Below are 16,953 nucleotides of genomic sequence, written 5' to 3' on the forward strand. Positions count from 1 at the left end.
AACTTTAGCCTCTGACTGAGCATCTGACCAGATTATGCAATATTTTAGTTATGGGTTAACCGAGAATAGTTCAATTTTACAACAATGTTAACTGTTAGGGGTCCCAGAGGAGAGGTTCAAAAAACAACTGATGTAGGGCCTATGAATGATCTATGAAGTGTTTATTAGACTTAAAAATGCTCTATAAGCCTTCATAAGTTGCTATAGCACTAACATTCAGATGTCGTATCTTCAGTGGGTTGTGGACATCAACCGTACGCAGTGCTTTATGAATGCTCTATAAAGCACTATGTAGTGTGTACGAATGCTTTATAAGATATGATAGAAATGACCTCCAGATGTCGTTCATCTCAGTGGGCTGTGGCTCGTCGCTGATCTCGCTGGGCACATGGCGAAGCCCCCCACAGCGTACAGACACGCCCCCATGCTGATCATGTTCATGGAGCTACGCTCCTGGGGGAACTCTACGAACTCTGACCACCTGGAAACACAGCACACACACATTAAAACACACATTAAAACACACATTAAAACACACATTAAAACACACACATTATAATAAAATAACAGCACACACATTAAAACACACATTAAAACACACACATTTAATAAAATACAGCATACACATTAAAACACACATTAAAACACACACATTATAATAAAATAACAGCACACAAATTAAAACACACATTAAAACACACACATTATAATAAAATAACAGCATACACATTAAAACACACATTAAAACACACACATATAATAAAATAACAGCACACAAATTAAAACACACATTAAAAACACACATTATAATAAAATAACAGCAACACATTAAAACACACATTATAACAACATGTACTAAATGTAACCCAGGCAGTTCTGTGAACCATGCCGTGTAATAAATAACCTTGCCTGAAACCAAAATACTTCCCACTGGGCAAATTCATTGAAATGACGTGGAAACAACGTTAATTGAACCAGTGTGTGTCCAATGGTTTGTGTTAGCTTCCCTGAGGTAATGTCCAGGCTTTAGTTCAGTAGCTAACATAGTCTTGTCATAACAGGGTTCAAACCATAGTCTATTACATCACCTCATGAATTAATAAACATGAAACAAAGGAATAAACAATCAAGCGTTTCCACATTAGAAACGTAAAAAGGTCATTTCCAATTGAGCCGACATATGCAACGTTTTTCCCAGAATGCATTCTTCTCTAAAGAGGGACATTGCCGTTCAAATTTCAAATCACGCCCTTAAAGCTGAACTTCCGCGAGGTGGATTGAAAAGAGCCCTACTTGTTTGTAGCGATGTCATAGACCTCTACAGTGCTGGTGAGTCCTGTGTCTGTAACGCCCGTGGCCACGTAGATCTGGTCATTGTGGACCGTCACAGCGAACAGAGAACGAGCCAGCTTCATAGGAGCTAGCTCCTTCCACTCAAACTTAGTGGGATTGTAGACAGACACCCTCCGTAGGCACTTCCTAGGGGACAAAACACAGTATATAAACTTAGTGGGGTTGTAGGACACACGCCATTGCACTTCCTAGGGGACAAAACACAGTATATAAACTTAGTGGGGTTGTGGACTCACCCGCCGTATGCACTTCTAGGGGACAAAACACAGTATATAAACTTAGTGGGGTTGTGGACTCACACCCGCCGTATGCACTTCCTAGGGGGACAAAACACAGTATATAAACTTAGTGGGGTTGTGGACACACCCGCCATATGCACTTCCTAGGGGACAAAACACAGTATATAAACTTAGTGGGGTTATGGACACACACCCGCCGTATGCACTTCCTATAGAGAGCAATACGATACAGTAACATTCTACCAGAACTCATATTTGTGGAGTTTTAGACAGGAAGTAGGGGTGCTGAGCACCAACTGAAAAATCAGAAGAAGAAAAAAATGTAATAAAAAAATATAGATTTTTTTTGATTAGGCACCGACTGCTTTTAATTTGATATCGGCATTTGAATTTGGCCTCGTAAACCTTGTTGTCTGATAGCCAAGGGGTTCATTTAATTGGGAAGTGGGAAGTGGGGAGCCTTCCTTTTTTGATGGCCATTCGAAACCAAAAGTAGTTTTATTGCTATTAAATATAGGTTATAATAGCTGTAAGCTTAATTGTGGTTTTAATGTATTAAATATAGGTTGTTATAGCTGTAAGCCTAATTGTGGTTTTAATGTATTAAATATAGGCTGTTATAGCTGTAAGCCTAATTGATATTTTAATTAATTCACCCAGGAAGCTAGTGCACTGTTGGTTATATGTAGGCCTATTGGTATGAAAATAAACACAACTGAACAACAACAAAATACATGTCTTGTTTTTGGCTTCAAAGACAATAACAATTGTAGGCTATAACAAATGTGCATTGTCATGCAGTGACAGAATGATAAAATTGATCATGTAAATAATGAATGATTACCTCGTTGGGCTAACTTTTTTAACTTCTTGCTGTAGGCCTACATCATTATCCTCTGCCCGCATCCCTAATCCCTACCTGTAGCCTCCCTGTGTCACGGTTGTGTGGAGAGACGGACCAAGGCGCAGCGTGATTAAAGTTCCACATATTTATTTAAGCAAAACTTCCAAACAAAAAGAAACAAACAACGAACCGTGACTTCAGAGGTGCTACATGCACTAACTCAAAACAATATCGCACACAGCAGGTGGAAACAGTATGATCCCCAATTATAGACAACGAACCTCAGCTGCCTCTAATTGGGAACCATACCAAGAGCACCAACATAGAAATAATAAACRTAGAACACCCCCTAGTCACGCCCTGACCTACTATAGGTCAGTACCCCCCCCCCCCCCAAAAGGTGCGGACTCCGGCCGCAAAACCTGAAACCAACTGGGGAGGGTAGGGGGGGGTGATTCGTGTCGGTGGCGGCTCCGGTGCAGGTCGTAGCCCCCGTCCAGACCCCGGATCCGGCCATGGCGCCGGGCTGAACGCCGTGCCTGGACTGGGCATCGGCGCCAAGGAGGGCTCCGGCCATGGAGCTGGGTTGGACGCCGTGCCTGGACTGGGCACCTGCGCAGAGGAAGGCTCCGGCCTTGGAGAGGGACAGGACGCCGTGCCTGGACTGGGCACCGGTGCAGAGGAAGGCTCCTGCCATGGAGCGGAAACTGGCCGCCGTCGCTGGAGGTTCCAGACTGTGGACCGTCGCTGGAGGTTCTGGACTGTGGACCGTCGCTGGAGGTTCCGGACTGTGGACCGTCGCAGGAGGTTCCGGACTGGGGACCGTCGCAGGAGGTTCCGGACTGGGGACCGTCGCCGGAAGCTCCGGACTGAAGACCGTCGCCGGAAGCTCCGGACTGTGAATGCGCATTGGAGGCCTAGTGCGTGGAGCAGGTACAGGACGTACCGGACTGGGGAGGCACACTGGAAGCCTGGTGCGTGGAGCCGGCACAGGTAGCACCGGACTGGTGACACGCACTTCAGGGCGAGTGCGGGGAGCAGGTACAGGACGTACCGGACTGGGGAGGAGCACTGGAAGCCTGGTGTGTGGAGCCGGCACAGGTGGTACCGGACTGGTGTGCACCTCAGGGAGTAAAAATAGTGAACCGAGGAGAGTGTGGAAGAGTGAGGTGGAAAGGTAAAGAGAAGGAAAGGAAGAAAGAGCAGGAAGACGAGTGAAGAAAAGAGGAGGAGAAAGATTGGAGGAGAAGAAAAAGTTAAGAGAGTGAAGAAGATTGACACAAGGAGAGTGAAGAAGAGCAGACAGAGGAGGTACAATGGCTCTTTCCAAGAAATGGAAAATGCCATTTTGATGACAACATGATGAGAGAATTTCCATTTATACGCTCAGGTCAAGACGATAGAATGATTCACTGCACCCTTTGTAATTCCTCTTTTTCAATTGGCAGCGGGGGGAAGAACGGCAGTGGTAGAACATCAACAGACGAAAAAAGCATAAAGCCTCTCTGATTGCCACCACATTCTTCATGAAGGTAGAGCCTTCTCAAGAAGATGATGATTTAGCTGTGCAGGAGGGTCTCTCTGAATACCACACTATGCGACACAATCATAGTTAAAACAATCTATGGACTGCACAGCACATCTGACACGGAAGCTTTATGAGCCGAAGTTTACATGTGCTAGGACAAAATGTGAAGCCACAGTGAGTAACGTGTTAGCACCATGGGCAACTACTTTGGTAACACAGGACCTAGACCAGGTTGAATTTGTGTCCCTGGCCATTGATGCGTCCAATCATGGACATGTAAAGCTGCTGCTAATAGTAGTCAGATATTGTAAGATATATGATGGCAACACATCTGTGGAAACAAAACTGATTGATTTTGTTGAATTGAAAGGAGAAACAGCAGAGGAAATTGCATCTGAGGTGCTGGTGGTCATCCAAAAATGTTACCTGGAAAACAAAGTTGTGGCATTCTCTGCCGAAAACACAAATACAGACTTTGGAGGACTGAATAGGCTAGGGAGGGTCAATGTCCATACCAAAGTTAAAAATGCTCTGCAGCGGGAGGTGATTAGCTTAGGTTGTCCTGCCCACATCATTCATAACACGGCCAGACAGCTTTGGATATGATTCCCCATGATGTTGAGTACCTGCCCACAAAGATATTTGGATATTTTCACTGTCAGAGTAGAAAGACTGAAGAGCTTTTGTGAGTTTGTTGGCCAGGAGAACCATAACATTTTAGGACACAGCAATGTTCGCTGGCTGTCCACAGCTGGCTGTCCACAGCTGGATGTCCATGCTCCCTGCTCTAGAACGAGTGCTGAAAAGGTATGTGCCATTGAAATCTTTTTTTCTTTCTGAAGACAAATGCCCTGTTGTCCTGCGAACAACGTTCGAAAATCCACTGACTGAACTTTGGCTGGCCTTTCTCCATGGAAACCTGACCGTATTCAGTGACACGATCAAGATGCTTGAAGGCCAGGACCGCTGTGCTGTGGAGTCCGCTGCAATTCTGAGAAACGTTGAGGCAAAATTGACTGCAAGACGTGATGAGAACTTCATTCCGGTTTTGGTCAGAGGACTTCTGAGAGAGCTAGAGGAAAATGTAGCCATGTCTAAAGAGAGCTTTCTCAAAACATCCCAATCATTTTTCACTATGGCTGTGAACTACTTGCAAGCATGGGGGAAGCACACAGATAATCTAAAAGATTTACATTGTCTCCTTTTAAAAAGGCAACCTCAGCATGAAGAGATCCAGAAGGCAGCAGGCACACTGCAGGAAAAATGCCCCAATGTGACCATCAATGAGGATGCATTGTGTGACGAGGTTACTGGCCTGAAAGAGTTCCTAAAGGGATCGCTTGAAGAATGGAAAACATCTGAGACTCCGCTTAGTCAGGAATGGAGTTACCCACTTCAAAGAGAACGACATCCTACACACTAACCTGGCTAGATTAGTGTCTGTTGTCATGTGCTTACCTGGAAGTAATGCACCAGTCGAGAGAGTGTTCTCCCAAATGAATGATCTATGGGACAGCAGCAAGAAATAGGTTCACTGTTCCTACCATCAAGGCCATGCTTATTGTGAAGACAAACTTCAACCTCCCCTGCCAGGAGTTCATGGAGAAGCTGGCCAAAGACAGAGCAATCCTGAAGAAAATACATTCTTCAGAGAAATATACAGATTAGGTTGGTATACGTATATAATGTAGTTACCAATCACATCATCATCTTATTTACTATGTTGTTAAGTATTTCACATATACTATTGTCTGTTTTTTAAATGTTTCTCATGTTCTCTTCTGCTCTTATTCTACCCAGACTACCTGGACCACTGAATGCCTGTTCAGATCGGACAGTTCTGTCTCGTCTGTAGTGTTTCTGTAATATAGTTGTTTTCTCTATCACAGTGTGCCTCTTAGACTAAATACATGAAACTGGAATTGTCCCCCTTTTTTATTTCATGGATAATAACATTGGATATTTTAATGATATATTGACCGCCGAACTGGAAATGTCCCCGGTATACATTTCAGAAATCTGGTCACCTCACTTTAAACCTAACATAAACCTAATGTTGCGGTGATAATTAAGGTCTGTGGATATTTTTTGTTGTTGTTGTTGCTATTCTCCAAATAGCATTTGAGAGTTTTTAATTGTGTAGAAGTACACCCCACTTTGCCATATCGCAGCACACACCCCAAACTACTTCCTGTGGCTATGATTGTAGACACCCAAGCAGCTTCTACATGGCCAGTTAGGTAACACTTCATATCCAGGTAACACTTCATATCCAGGTAACACTTCATATCCAGGTAACACTTCATATCCAGGTAACACTTCATATCCAGGACACTTCAATCCAGTACTCTTCATATCCAGGTAACACTTTCAATATCCAGTTAACACTTCATATCCAGGTACCCTCTTACATATCCAGGTAACACTTCATATCCAGGTCCTCTTCATATCCAGGTAACACTTCATATCCCAGGTAAACACCTTCATATCCAGGTAACACTTCATATCCAGGTACCTCTTCATATCCAGGTAAACGACTTTCATATCCAGGTACCTCTTCATATCCAGGTAACACTTCATATCCAGGTAACTTCATATCCAGGTAACACCTATCAATATCCAGGTACCTCTCATTCCAGGTAACACTTCAATATCCAGGTACCCTTCATATCCAGTAACACTTCTATCCAGGTACCTCTTCATATCCAGGTAACACTTCATATCCAGGTACACTTCTTCATATCCAGTACCTCTTTATATCAGGTACCTCTTCATATCCAGGTAAACACTTCATATCCAGGTACTCTTCATATCCAGGTAACACTTCATATCCAGGTTCTCTTCTATATCCAGGTAACACTTCATATCCAGTAACACTCATCAGTAACACTCCATATCCAGGTAACACTTCATATCCAGGTAACACTTCATATCCAGGACCTCTCTCAATCCAGGTAACACTTCATATCCAGGTAACACTTCATATCAGGTAACACTTTCATACCCAGGTACCTCTTCATATCCAGGTAACACTTCATATCCAGTACCTCTTCATATCCAGGTAACACTTCATATCCAGGTAACACTTCATATCCAGGTAACACTCATATCCAGGTAACACTTCATATCCAGGTAACACTTCATATCCAGTAACACTTCATATCCAGGTACCTCTCATATCCAGGTAACACTTCATATCCAGGTAACACTTCAATATCAGGTAACACTTCATATCCAGGTCTCTTATACCAGGTAACACTTCATATCCAGGTAACACTTCAATCCAGTACCTCTTATGATCCAGGTACCTCTTCATATCCAGGTAACACTTCATATCCAGGTAACACTTCATATCCAGGTAACACTTCATATCCAGGTACCTCTTCATAATCCAGGTAACACTTCATATCCAGGTAACACTTCATATCCAGGTAACACTTCATATCCAGGTACACTTCATATCCAGGTACCTCTCATATCCAGGTAACACTTCATATCCAGGTAACACTTCATATCCAGGTAACACTTCATATCCAGGTAACACTTCATATCCAGGTAACACTTCAATACCAGGTAACACTTCATATCCAGGTACCTCTTCATATCCAGGTAACACTTCATATCCAGGTAAACACTTCATATCCAGGTAACACTTCATATCCAGGTAACACTTAATATCCAGGTAACACTTCATATCCAGGTAACACTTCATTATCCAGTACCTCTTCATATCCAGGTACACTTCATATCCAGTAACACTTCATATCCAGGTAACACTTCATATCCAGGTAACACTCATATCCAGGTACACTTCATATCCAGGTAACAACTTCATATCCAGTACCTCTTATGAATCAAACCCAGGGCCTCCGCACTGCGGTCCGCGTCATGCCGCTGCTGTTATGAATACGATTCTCATGGCGGCCCTCTAACCGGCGGTGTCATAGCGCTGTTATGAACATGTCCATGGCGCCCTCTCCGGCGGTGTCATGGCGCCTCATACGGCGGTGTAAGTGGTGCCCTCTACTGCGTCGCGCGCTAGCCGGCGGTTCGGGGCACCTCTACGGCTGTGAAACAGTGGTGCCCTCTACTGGCGGTCAGGCGCCTCTACTGGCGGTGTAACAGTGGCGCCCTCATACTGCGGGTAACAGTGGCGTCCCTCTACGTGCGGTTGTAACAGTGGTGCCCTCTCTGGCGGTGGTAACAGTGGTGCCCTCTACTCGGCGGTGTCACGGTCGCCTCTACTGGGCGGTGTAGGTAACACTTCATATCCAGGTAACACTTCATATCCAGGTACCTCTTATGAATGCAAGAACCCGCAGGGCCTCCGTCACTCGTCGCGCGTCATGCGCTGTTATGAACATTCTCATGGCGCCCTCTACTCGCGCCGTCATGCCCGTGTTATGAAATTCTCATGGCGCCCTAACCGGCGGTGGTCATAACGGTGTTATGAACATTCCGTCAATGGCCCTCTACCGGCGGTGTCATGGCGCGGGCCTCTACTGGCGGTGTAAACAGTGGTGCCCTCTATCTGGCGGTGTCATGGCGCCCTCTACGCGGCGGTGCATGGCGCCCTCTACGTGCGGTGTAACAGTGGTGCCCTCTACTGGCGTGTCATGGCCCCACTGCGGTGTAAAAGTGGCGCCCACTATGGCGGTGTAACAGTGGCGCCCTCTACTGGCGGTGTAACAGTGGGCCCTCTACTGGCGGTGTAACAGTGGTGCCCTCTACCGGCGGTGTCATGGCGCCCCTACTGGCGGTGTAACTAGTGGTGCTCTCAAACTGCGGTGTCACAGTGGTGCCCTCTGACTTGGCGGTGTAACAGTGGTGCCCTAAAGTATTGACAAACCCAGTCGTTCTGTATTTATCACGACTCTAAATTACACTATAGTGTCTGGCATTGCAAAAGTAGTCAAATGTTTAGTACGAAACAACTTCGCCAGCATTATCATGTCGTCAAATTTACTTTAGATAAATGGCAATGTTGTCAAAAATAACTAACTAGCTAACGTTATACTGCATCCAAAAAGTCAATCTGGCGAAATCAACATGATGACAAAAGGTTTTCCTACTAAAAATTGGCCTCCCTTTGGAATTGACATTGTATTTCCAAGCCACTGTAATGCAGTTTACATGAAATCTCCATCGGCGCTCATTGACGATACATTGAGTAGAATGCTAAGTTGGGCGTTAGTTACAAAACAAACGTTCGAAACAATAATGTGACTAAACATGCAAACCATGAATAGGGGACAGCATACAATCTTCAAAAGTGTGACTTACTTGCTCTCTGCCTTTCCTCCTATGACATAGACAAGGCCATTGTGTGAGACAGTTCCATGACCATAGACTGTGTATGGAAGTGGGTCTGACTCGCCCCATTTAAATGACCTGTAGAACATAACATAGAACCAACATTTAAACATTGTTTTATAAATTGTCTCTCGTCTGTCTTTACCATTGACAGAAAGCTAGAGAGAGTGAGAGAGATACAGAGAGTGAGAGAAAGAGAGAGAGAGGATAGAGAGAGGTAGAGATAGAGAGAGGTAGAGATAGAGACAGAGAAAAAGGGTAGAGTCCCTGTACTGTACTCACTGTCTGTCATAGATCATGACAGAGTCTAGAACGTGTTCTCCCTCTTTCATTTCCTTGCCGCCCACAACAAAGATGGAGTTTTCTGCTTCAGTCAGCCCAAACAGGCAGCGAGGGCTTGGCAGTGAGGGCATCCCCAGCCACTCTCCGCTCATAGGGTCAAACTGGAGGAGAGAGAAAGATACCAGAATGGTTTATCAATGGCATAATAGTTCATATCATTCTGCTTGTAGTAAGTCAAAGTATCTCTCTGGTAGTAAGTCAAATAATCTCTCTGGTAGTAAGTCAAAGTATCTCTGGTTAGTAAAGTCAAAAATCTCTCTGGTAGTAGTCAAAGATCTCTGGTAGTAAGTCAAATGAATCGTCTCTGGTAGTAAGTCAAAATCAATCTCTCTGGTAGTAAGTCCAAAGTATCTCTGGTAGTTAAGTCAAATAATCTCTCTGGTAGTAAGTCAAACTATCTCGTCTGTAGTAAGTCAAAGTATCTCTCGTAGTAAGTGTCTAGTATGTCTGGTAGTAAGTCAAAGTATCTCTGGTAAGTAAGTTCTAAGTATCTCTGGTAGTAAGTCTAAGTATTCTCTGCTAGTAAGTCAAATAATCTCTCTGGTAGTAAGTCAAAGTATCTCTGTAGTAAGTCAAAGATATCTCTGGTAGTAAGTCAAGTATCTCTGGTAGTAAGTCTAAGTATCTCTGCTAGTAAGTCAAATAATCTCTCTGGTAGTAAGTCAAAGTATCTCTGTAGTAAGTCAAATAATCTCTCTGGTAGTAAGTCAAAGTATCTCTGGTAGTAAGTCTAAGTATCTCTGTAGTAAGTCTAAGTATCTGGTAGTAAGTCTAAGTATCTCTGGTAGTAAGTCTAAGGTATTCTCTCGTGTAGTAGAAGTAAGTCAAAGTATCTCTGGTAGCTAGTCACGTAAGTCTCTCGCGGAGTAAGTCAAGAGTATCTCTCTTGGTAGTGAAGTCTAAAGTATCTCTCTGGTAGTAAGTCAAAGTATCTCTCTGTAGTAAGTCAAAGTATCTCTCGGGTAGTAAGTCTAAGACTTCTCTTCTGGTGACAGTAAGTCAAATAATTCTCTGAGTAAAGTCTAAGTATACTCTCTGGTAGTGAATAAGTCAAGTATCCTGCGCGTATTAACAGAAGGTATCCTCCTACGTACAGTAAGTCTACCAAGTATCTCTCTGAGTACAGTCTATCATCTGTAGTAAGTCAAAGATATTCTCTAGGTAGTAAGTCGAAAGGCCCTATCTCTGGTAGTAAGTCAAATAATCTCTCGGTAGTAAGTCAAAGTATCTCATGGAACTAGTAAGTCAAAGTCTCTCTGTCTAGTAAGTCAAATATCTCTGGTAGTAAAGTACAATAAGTATTCTCTGCCTAGTAAGTCAATAGATCTTACTGGTAGTAAGTCTCAAAGTACAATCTGGTAGTAAGTCAAATAATCTCTGCTCCGGTAGTAAGTTCAAAGTTATCCCCTCTCCGGTAGTATAGTCTAAGTATCTCTTTACGGTAGAAGGTCTAAGTCACTCTGGCCGTGTAGTAAGTCTAAGTTATCTCTGGTAGTAAGTCTAAAGTATCTCTCTGGTGTGAAGTCCAAAGTAATCTCGTTAGTATAGTCAAGTATCTCTCTGGTAGTAAGTCAATAGTATCTCCTGGTAGTAAGTCTAAGAAATCTCTCCGGTAGTGAAGTCTAAAGTCATCTCTCTGGTAGTACAGTCAAAGATATCTCTCTGGTAGTAGAAAGTCTAAGTATCTAAAATTGCGTGAGTTAAGTCAACATAATCTCTCTGGGTAGTAAGTCAATAAGTCCATCTCTCTGGGGTAGTTAAGTCCCAAAAGTATCTCTGGTATTAAAGTCAACGAGTATCTCTCGGTAGTAAGCTTAAGTATCCTCTCTGGATAGTAAGTCACATCTTTCTGGTTAGTCAAATGTATCTCTCGGTAGTAAGTCTAAGTATCTCTCTGTAGTAAGTCAAAGTATCTCTGGTAGCGTAAGTCCACAAGTACTCTCTGGATAGTAAGTCTACAGTATCTCTGGTAGTAAGTCTAAGTATCTCGGTCTGGAATAGTAAGTCTAAGTATCTCTGGTAGTAAGTCTAAGTATCTTGGTGTAAGTCTAAGTTATCTCTGGTAGTAAGTCTAAGTTATCTCTGCCGCTAGGAAGTCTAGTATCTCCTCATGGCACAGGAGTTTGGTGACAGTGAATGTTATGAACATCTGTTATAACAACCAAAATGTCAGCAAAGCACATAAGGAAGCATGGCCAACAGTCTGTCTGAATGTTAAATCACACCAGACCATGCAGAGAGCCATACCTGACTAATGTTTAATAATAGCAGAGAGCCATACCTGACTAATGTTTAATAATAGCAGAGAGCCTACCTGACTAATGTTTAATAATAGCAGAGAGCCATACCTGACTAATGTTTAATAATAGCAGAGAGCCATACCTACTAATGTTTAATAATAGCAAGAGCATACCTGTAATGTTTAATAATAGCAGAGAGCCATACCTGACTAATGTTTAATAATAGCAGAGACCATACCTGACTAATGTTTAATAAAAGCAGAGAGCCATACCTGACTATGTTTAATAATAGCAGAGAGCCATACCTGACTAATGTTTAATAATAGCAGAGAGCCATACCTGACTAATGTTTAATAATAGCAGAGAGCCATACCTGACTAATGTTTAATAATAGCAGAGAGCCATACCTGACTAATGTTTAATAATAGCAGAGAGCCATACCTGACAATGTTTAATAATAGCAGAGAGCCATACCTGACTAATGTTTAATATAATAGCAGAGAGCCATACCTGACTAATGTTTAATAATAGCAGAGAATCATACCTGACTAATGTTTAATAATAGCAGAGAGCCATACCTGACTAAAGTTTAATAATAGCAGAGAGCCATACCTGACTAAAGTTTAATAATAGCAGAGAGCCATACCTGACTAATGTTTAATAATACCAGAGAGACATACCTGACTAATGTTTAATAATACCAGAGAGACATACCTGTAGGAAGTAGGAGCTGAGTGGTTCTTCCTTGTTGTCCTCGTTGAAGAGGAATCCTCCAGCCACAAACACCTGGTTCTCCTTGGTTACCAGACTGCAGTGGTTCTTAGGGATCTCTGTCGACTCAGATGCCACGAAACACTCGTTCCCCACCGGGTCGTACGCTACGCTCCCCGTGTCACTGATCATAAGGATCAGGTCTGTCTCAAACATCCCGAACCGAGGGTTATTGTTCAAAATCCCCGGAAGCAGACCTTGCTCATCATCAGAGTCTTCTTCATCTTCCTTGTCACCTGCCATCTTGGACTTCCTGTTCCTTGACCTCTGGACCTCTGGGAGTCTTCCTACGTGGGCGTCTTTGATCAGCTGCAGCTCTTTCTTGACCTCCGTGTTGGCCTGAATCCACTTGTGATTTTCAACCTTCTCCGTGAAGTAATCCACCGGGATCAGGCGGAAGCGGACGCAGTGCAGGAGATCCGGCAGCTCCTTCACCCTCTCCGTTCTGTCGTAGCCCACCCAGTCCATCAGAGACTCAAACACCACCTAAATGTCCAGGTTAAGAGGACCAGAATGGGAAAAGGTTAATGGGTACGTCCCAAATCAATCTATCTATCCATCCATCCATCCATCCATCCATCCATCCATCAACCACCCACCTCCTCTCGGTCCACGTTGAGTGCGTCGGAGGTGATGATGGCTGCCAGCTCGCTGGGGCCCAGCTGGTGGATAAATGAATATAATTTATTGTCAATTGTCACAGAGACAGAAACGTTTACATTTTTCCTTTAACATTTTTGCTGCAGTGGGCTAAATTAAGGTCACACGGAGTGCTTCTCGGTACAGTAGTCTTAAGTTAAACAAATCTACTTTGAAACAAAAGTATACACCTCACACACATGGTTATGGGTTTAAAATAAGAAGGCACCTGGACCATGTCAGATATACAGTTGAAATGTATTACATTTTGAGTTTACATCCCAATATTACACTTTATATACATCACAGAAGACTGAAATATAAGAACCATTTGACATAGAAACACCAGATGTTCGGCTGCTGATAAAAAAAAAAGGTGTATTAATTATGAAGTTATGAACAATATTAATAACATTCCACCCATGAGGCCACTAGTCATTTGACTGCAGTAAAGGGCTTCCACAATACCCCAAATATACCCCCCCCCCTTCAACAAACACACACACACTAGGTTACCTGGTGAAAATCCTGGTCCCTGACGATGAGCTGGTAACGCTCACAGATGAACTCTCTAGCTGTGAAAGCCAGGCGGGGACAGTCCAACAGAAGCCCCAGCCTGAAGATAGCCAAGCAGTTCCCCAGCACCAGCTTCTCCTACAGGGAAAATATACAAATATCACCTACATGTTCTTATCTTGTTCAATCTCGTCCCCAGCCGGCTCTCTCTTAGACAAGGTCTATTCAAGGTCTATTCTCTTACCCATGACCAGCTTCTCCCGATGATGATGAGAACAGAGAGACAGAGACAGATGCTAGCTGTAGGTATGAGACGCAGACAGAGAAGACGGAAAGAGAGAGAGAGAACAAGAGAGAGAGAGAGATACAGACAGAGAGAGAGAGAGACAGAGACAGAGCGCGAGAGACAGAGAGAAAGAGACAGACAGAGAGAGAGAGAGAGAGACAGAGAGAAAGAGACAGACAGAGAGAGAGACAGAGACATATGCTACCTGTAGGTAGGAGACACAGACAGAGAGAGACAGACAGAGACAGAGACAGAGACATATGCTACCTGTAGGTAGGAGACACAGACAGAGAAGATGGATGGGATCTGGTACATGTTGGCCACCATGAAGATATCCTGGACGTTCTGCTCTGTCAGGTTGATGTCCGAAGTGTAGATGTAACGCAGTATCATCGCCATGACGCCAGGCTCCACGTCTTTCAGAACGATTTCCTTCTTCCCTCCTTCCTCCAGGTTGGACAGGAACATAGCCTAAGAAGAAGAAGAAGAAGAATCAACCAATCAATCAATCAATCATGATTGATGATAATATGATTGATGTTACTATATCATATGTGGTATTTAGTGGAAGCTTTTCTCCAATGCTGTGAGTGGATACATTTATGACCTAGAGCAGTGTTTTTCAAACTCCGGCCTGTGGTCCTGTACCGGCCTGTGGTCCTGTACCGGCCTGTGGTCCTGTACCGGCCTGTGGACCTGTACCGGCCTGTGGTCCTGTACCGGCCTGTGGTCCTGTACCGGCCTGTGTGATGTTGTTGACCAGTCCCACAGATGTTAAGTTGACACTGACTTAGTCAGTTCTACAATGCCAATTGTAATGTAAGTAACCCTCCAAGGAGGAAGAAGTATAGCCTGCCGGTCACTGACACAAAAACAGTTCAGAAACACTTGCCTAGCGGGAATCCACTACCCACAACACAAGAATTGCTAACGTCATGCTTGTACTTTGCTGAGTCACACAGCACCAACAACTTACCTTGAAGAAGGGGCTGGAGGCAGCGAGGACCAAGCGGTGGCACGGAAACTCTCTGTCCTTGATCTTCAGGACACAGTCTACAAACTTCTGGTTTTCCAGCAGGTCACAGAGGCCGTCCTGAAGCAGGGTTTGCTGGTACATCCTTGGCTGTTCCACCGGGTCTATCGATAAGGCAGCCATCTTGTTTTTTTCTGTTAGGGTCTCCTCTGGTCCTCTCTTACATCCTATCAACTTGTAGATGTTTTTGTGGGAAATATTTCTAAAACGACGAGGGTATGATCCCTACTCGCTCCCCACAACAGGACAGCACAGTACTGCCTGTTTTCAAAGTACAGTCCAGAGAGTGAGAGAGAGAGAGAGCGAGAAATGAGGTTGGGTAATGGGGCAGCTAGCTAGTCCACATCGGTAGCAGTTCCCGCAGCTGTCTGTAGCTGTCAGTCTCTCCAACTCAGAGTGTATTTATAGATAATATAGCATATGTAGTCAACACACACATCACTTTACATACTGGAAAGACCCTGTAGTGATTAAGTAGGGACGTCACAGTCCTTTTCTCCAACACAGACCTTTCATAGTCCACAATGTTCGGATCCCAAAAGGATCTTTGTCAGGTATGTTTTGGAGAACATTAGTGTGCAGGCCCTGCTTCACTATTTATAGTTGGGGGACTCACGAAGCTGAGAAATCCATTTTGGTGAGTGTGTAAAATGACCTCCCTACAGTCTCTCTCTCTCGTCTCTCTGGACAGCCCCCCTACCCCATCCCCCACCAACAACAGCTGACCTGCAGCCCAAAGGGGAGTGTCATGTTCTCCCCCTTCATTCGGCCACTCAGCCAGGCGTGGAAAATCTAATTGTATTTGTCACATGCGCAAAAATGCTTACTTACAAGCCCTCAACAACAGTGCAGTTTTAAGAAAAAAAAAAATATATATATAAACATTATTTATGAAATAAACTAAACAAAAAAAAGGGTTACACAACACAATAACAAATAAGGTTTATTAATTATGAAATTATGAAAAATATTAACATTCCACCCAATAACAATAATGAGGCTATATACAGGAGGCACCAATACCGAGTCAGTGTGCGGGGGTACAGGTCGAGGTCATTTGTACATGTAGGTAGGGGTGAAGTAACTATGCATAGATAATAAACAGTGAGTAGCAGCAGTGTACAAAACAAATGGAGAGGGGGGGGTGTCAATGTAAATAGTCTGGATAGTCATTTGATTAACTGTTCAGCAGTCTCATGGCTTGGGGGTAAAAGCTGTTAAGGAGCCTTTTGGACCTTGACTTGGTGCTTCGGTACCACTTGCTGTACGGTAGCAGAGAGAACAGTCTATGACTAGGGTGGCTGGAGTCTTTGCCTATTTTTAGGGCCTTCCTCTGACACTGCCTAGTATAGAGGTCCTGGATAGCAGGAAGCTTGGCACCAGTGATATACTGTGCCGTACGCACTCGTCTCTGTAGTGCCTTGCGGACAGATGCCGAGCAGTTGACATACCAGGCGTTGATGCAACCGGTCAGGATGCTGTTGATGGTGCAGCTGTAGAACATTTTGAGGATCTGGGGACCCATGCCAAATCTTTTCAGTCTCCTGAGGGTGAATAGGTGTTGTGCCCTCTTCACGACTGTCTTGGTGTGTTTGGACCATGATAGTTTGTTGATGATGTGGACACCGAGGAACTTGAAGCTCTCGACCCGCTCCACTACAGCCCCGTCGATGTGAATGGGGTCGTGCTCGGGCCCTCCTTTTCCTGTAGTTCACGAGCAGCTCCTTTGTCTTGCTGACGTTGAAGTATCCATACTTTAGATAACTATGCTCTCTTACACGCTATCACCTTGTGCTGCACTGATGTGATTGAGACTGGATAGGTCAAAAAAAGAATGGAAGCATGGAGT

At 44.0% G+C, this 16,953-nt stretch overlaps 1 protein-coding gene across 2 annotated transcripts in view; it reads right to left on the bottom strand.

The window, feature by feature from the left end:
* Positions 1 to 15,579, bottom strand: part of klhl40a (kelch-like family member 40a) — a 23,693-nt gene extending 8,114 nt beyond the window's left edge. Inside the window, exons 1-9 of one of the 2 annotated variants that reach the window (XM_024136818.2) lie at positions 15,048 to 15,579; positions 14,339 to 14,542; positions 13,786 to 13,923; positions 13,230 to 13,292; positions 12,574 to 13,116; positions 9,560 to 9,720; positions 9,248 to 9,355; positions 1,294 to 1,479; positions 313 to 481 (exon numbers count right to left, since the gene is read on the bottom strand). In XM_024136818.2, the coding sequence (XP_023992586.1) occupies positions 346 to 481; positions 1,294 to 1,479; positions 9,248 to 9,355; positions 9,560 to 9,720; positions 12,574 to 13,116; positions 13,230 to 13,292; positions 13,786 to 13,923; positions 14,339 to 14,542; positions 15,048 to 15,227 (1,719 nt within the window). In that variant the 5' untranslated portion in view covers positions 15,228 to 15,579 and the 3' untranslated portion in view covers positions 313 to 345. Of the gene's footprint in view, positions 1 to 312; positions 482 to 1,293; positions 1,480 to 9,247; positions 9,356 to 9,559; positions 9,721 to 12,573; positions 13,117 to 13,229; positions 13,293 to 13,785; positions 13,924 to 14,338; positions 14,543 to 15,047 lie in introns of those variants that run through there. The other variant, XM_024136819.2, reaches the window with a different exon arrangement.
* Positions 15,580 to 16,953: the final 1,374 nt, after the last annotated feature.

This window comes from Salvelinus sp. IW2-2015, unplaced genomic scaffold (genome assembly GCF_002910315.2).
Source record: "Salvelinus sp. IW2-2015 unplaced genomic scaffold, ASM291031v2 Un_scaffold1024, whole genome shotgun sequence".
Lineage (NCBI taxonomy): Eukaryota > Metazoa > Chordata > Actinopteri > Salmoniformes > Salmonidae > Salvelinus > Salvelinus sp. IW2-2015.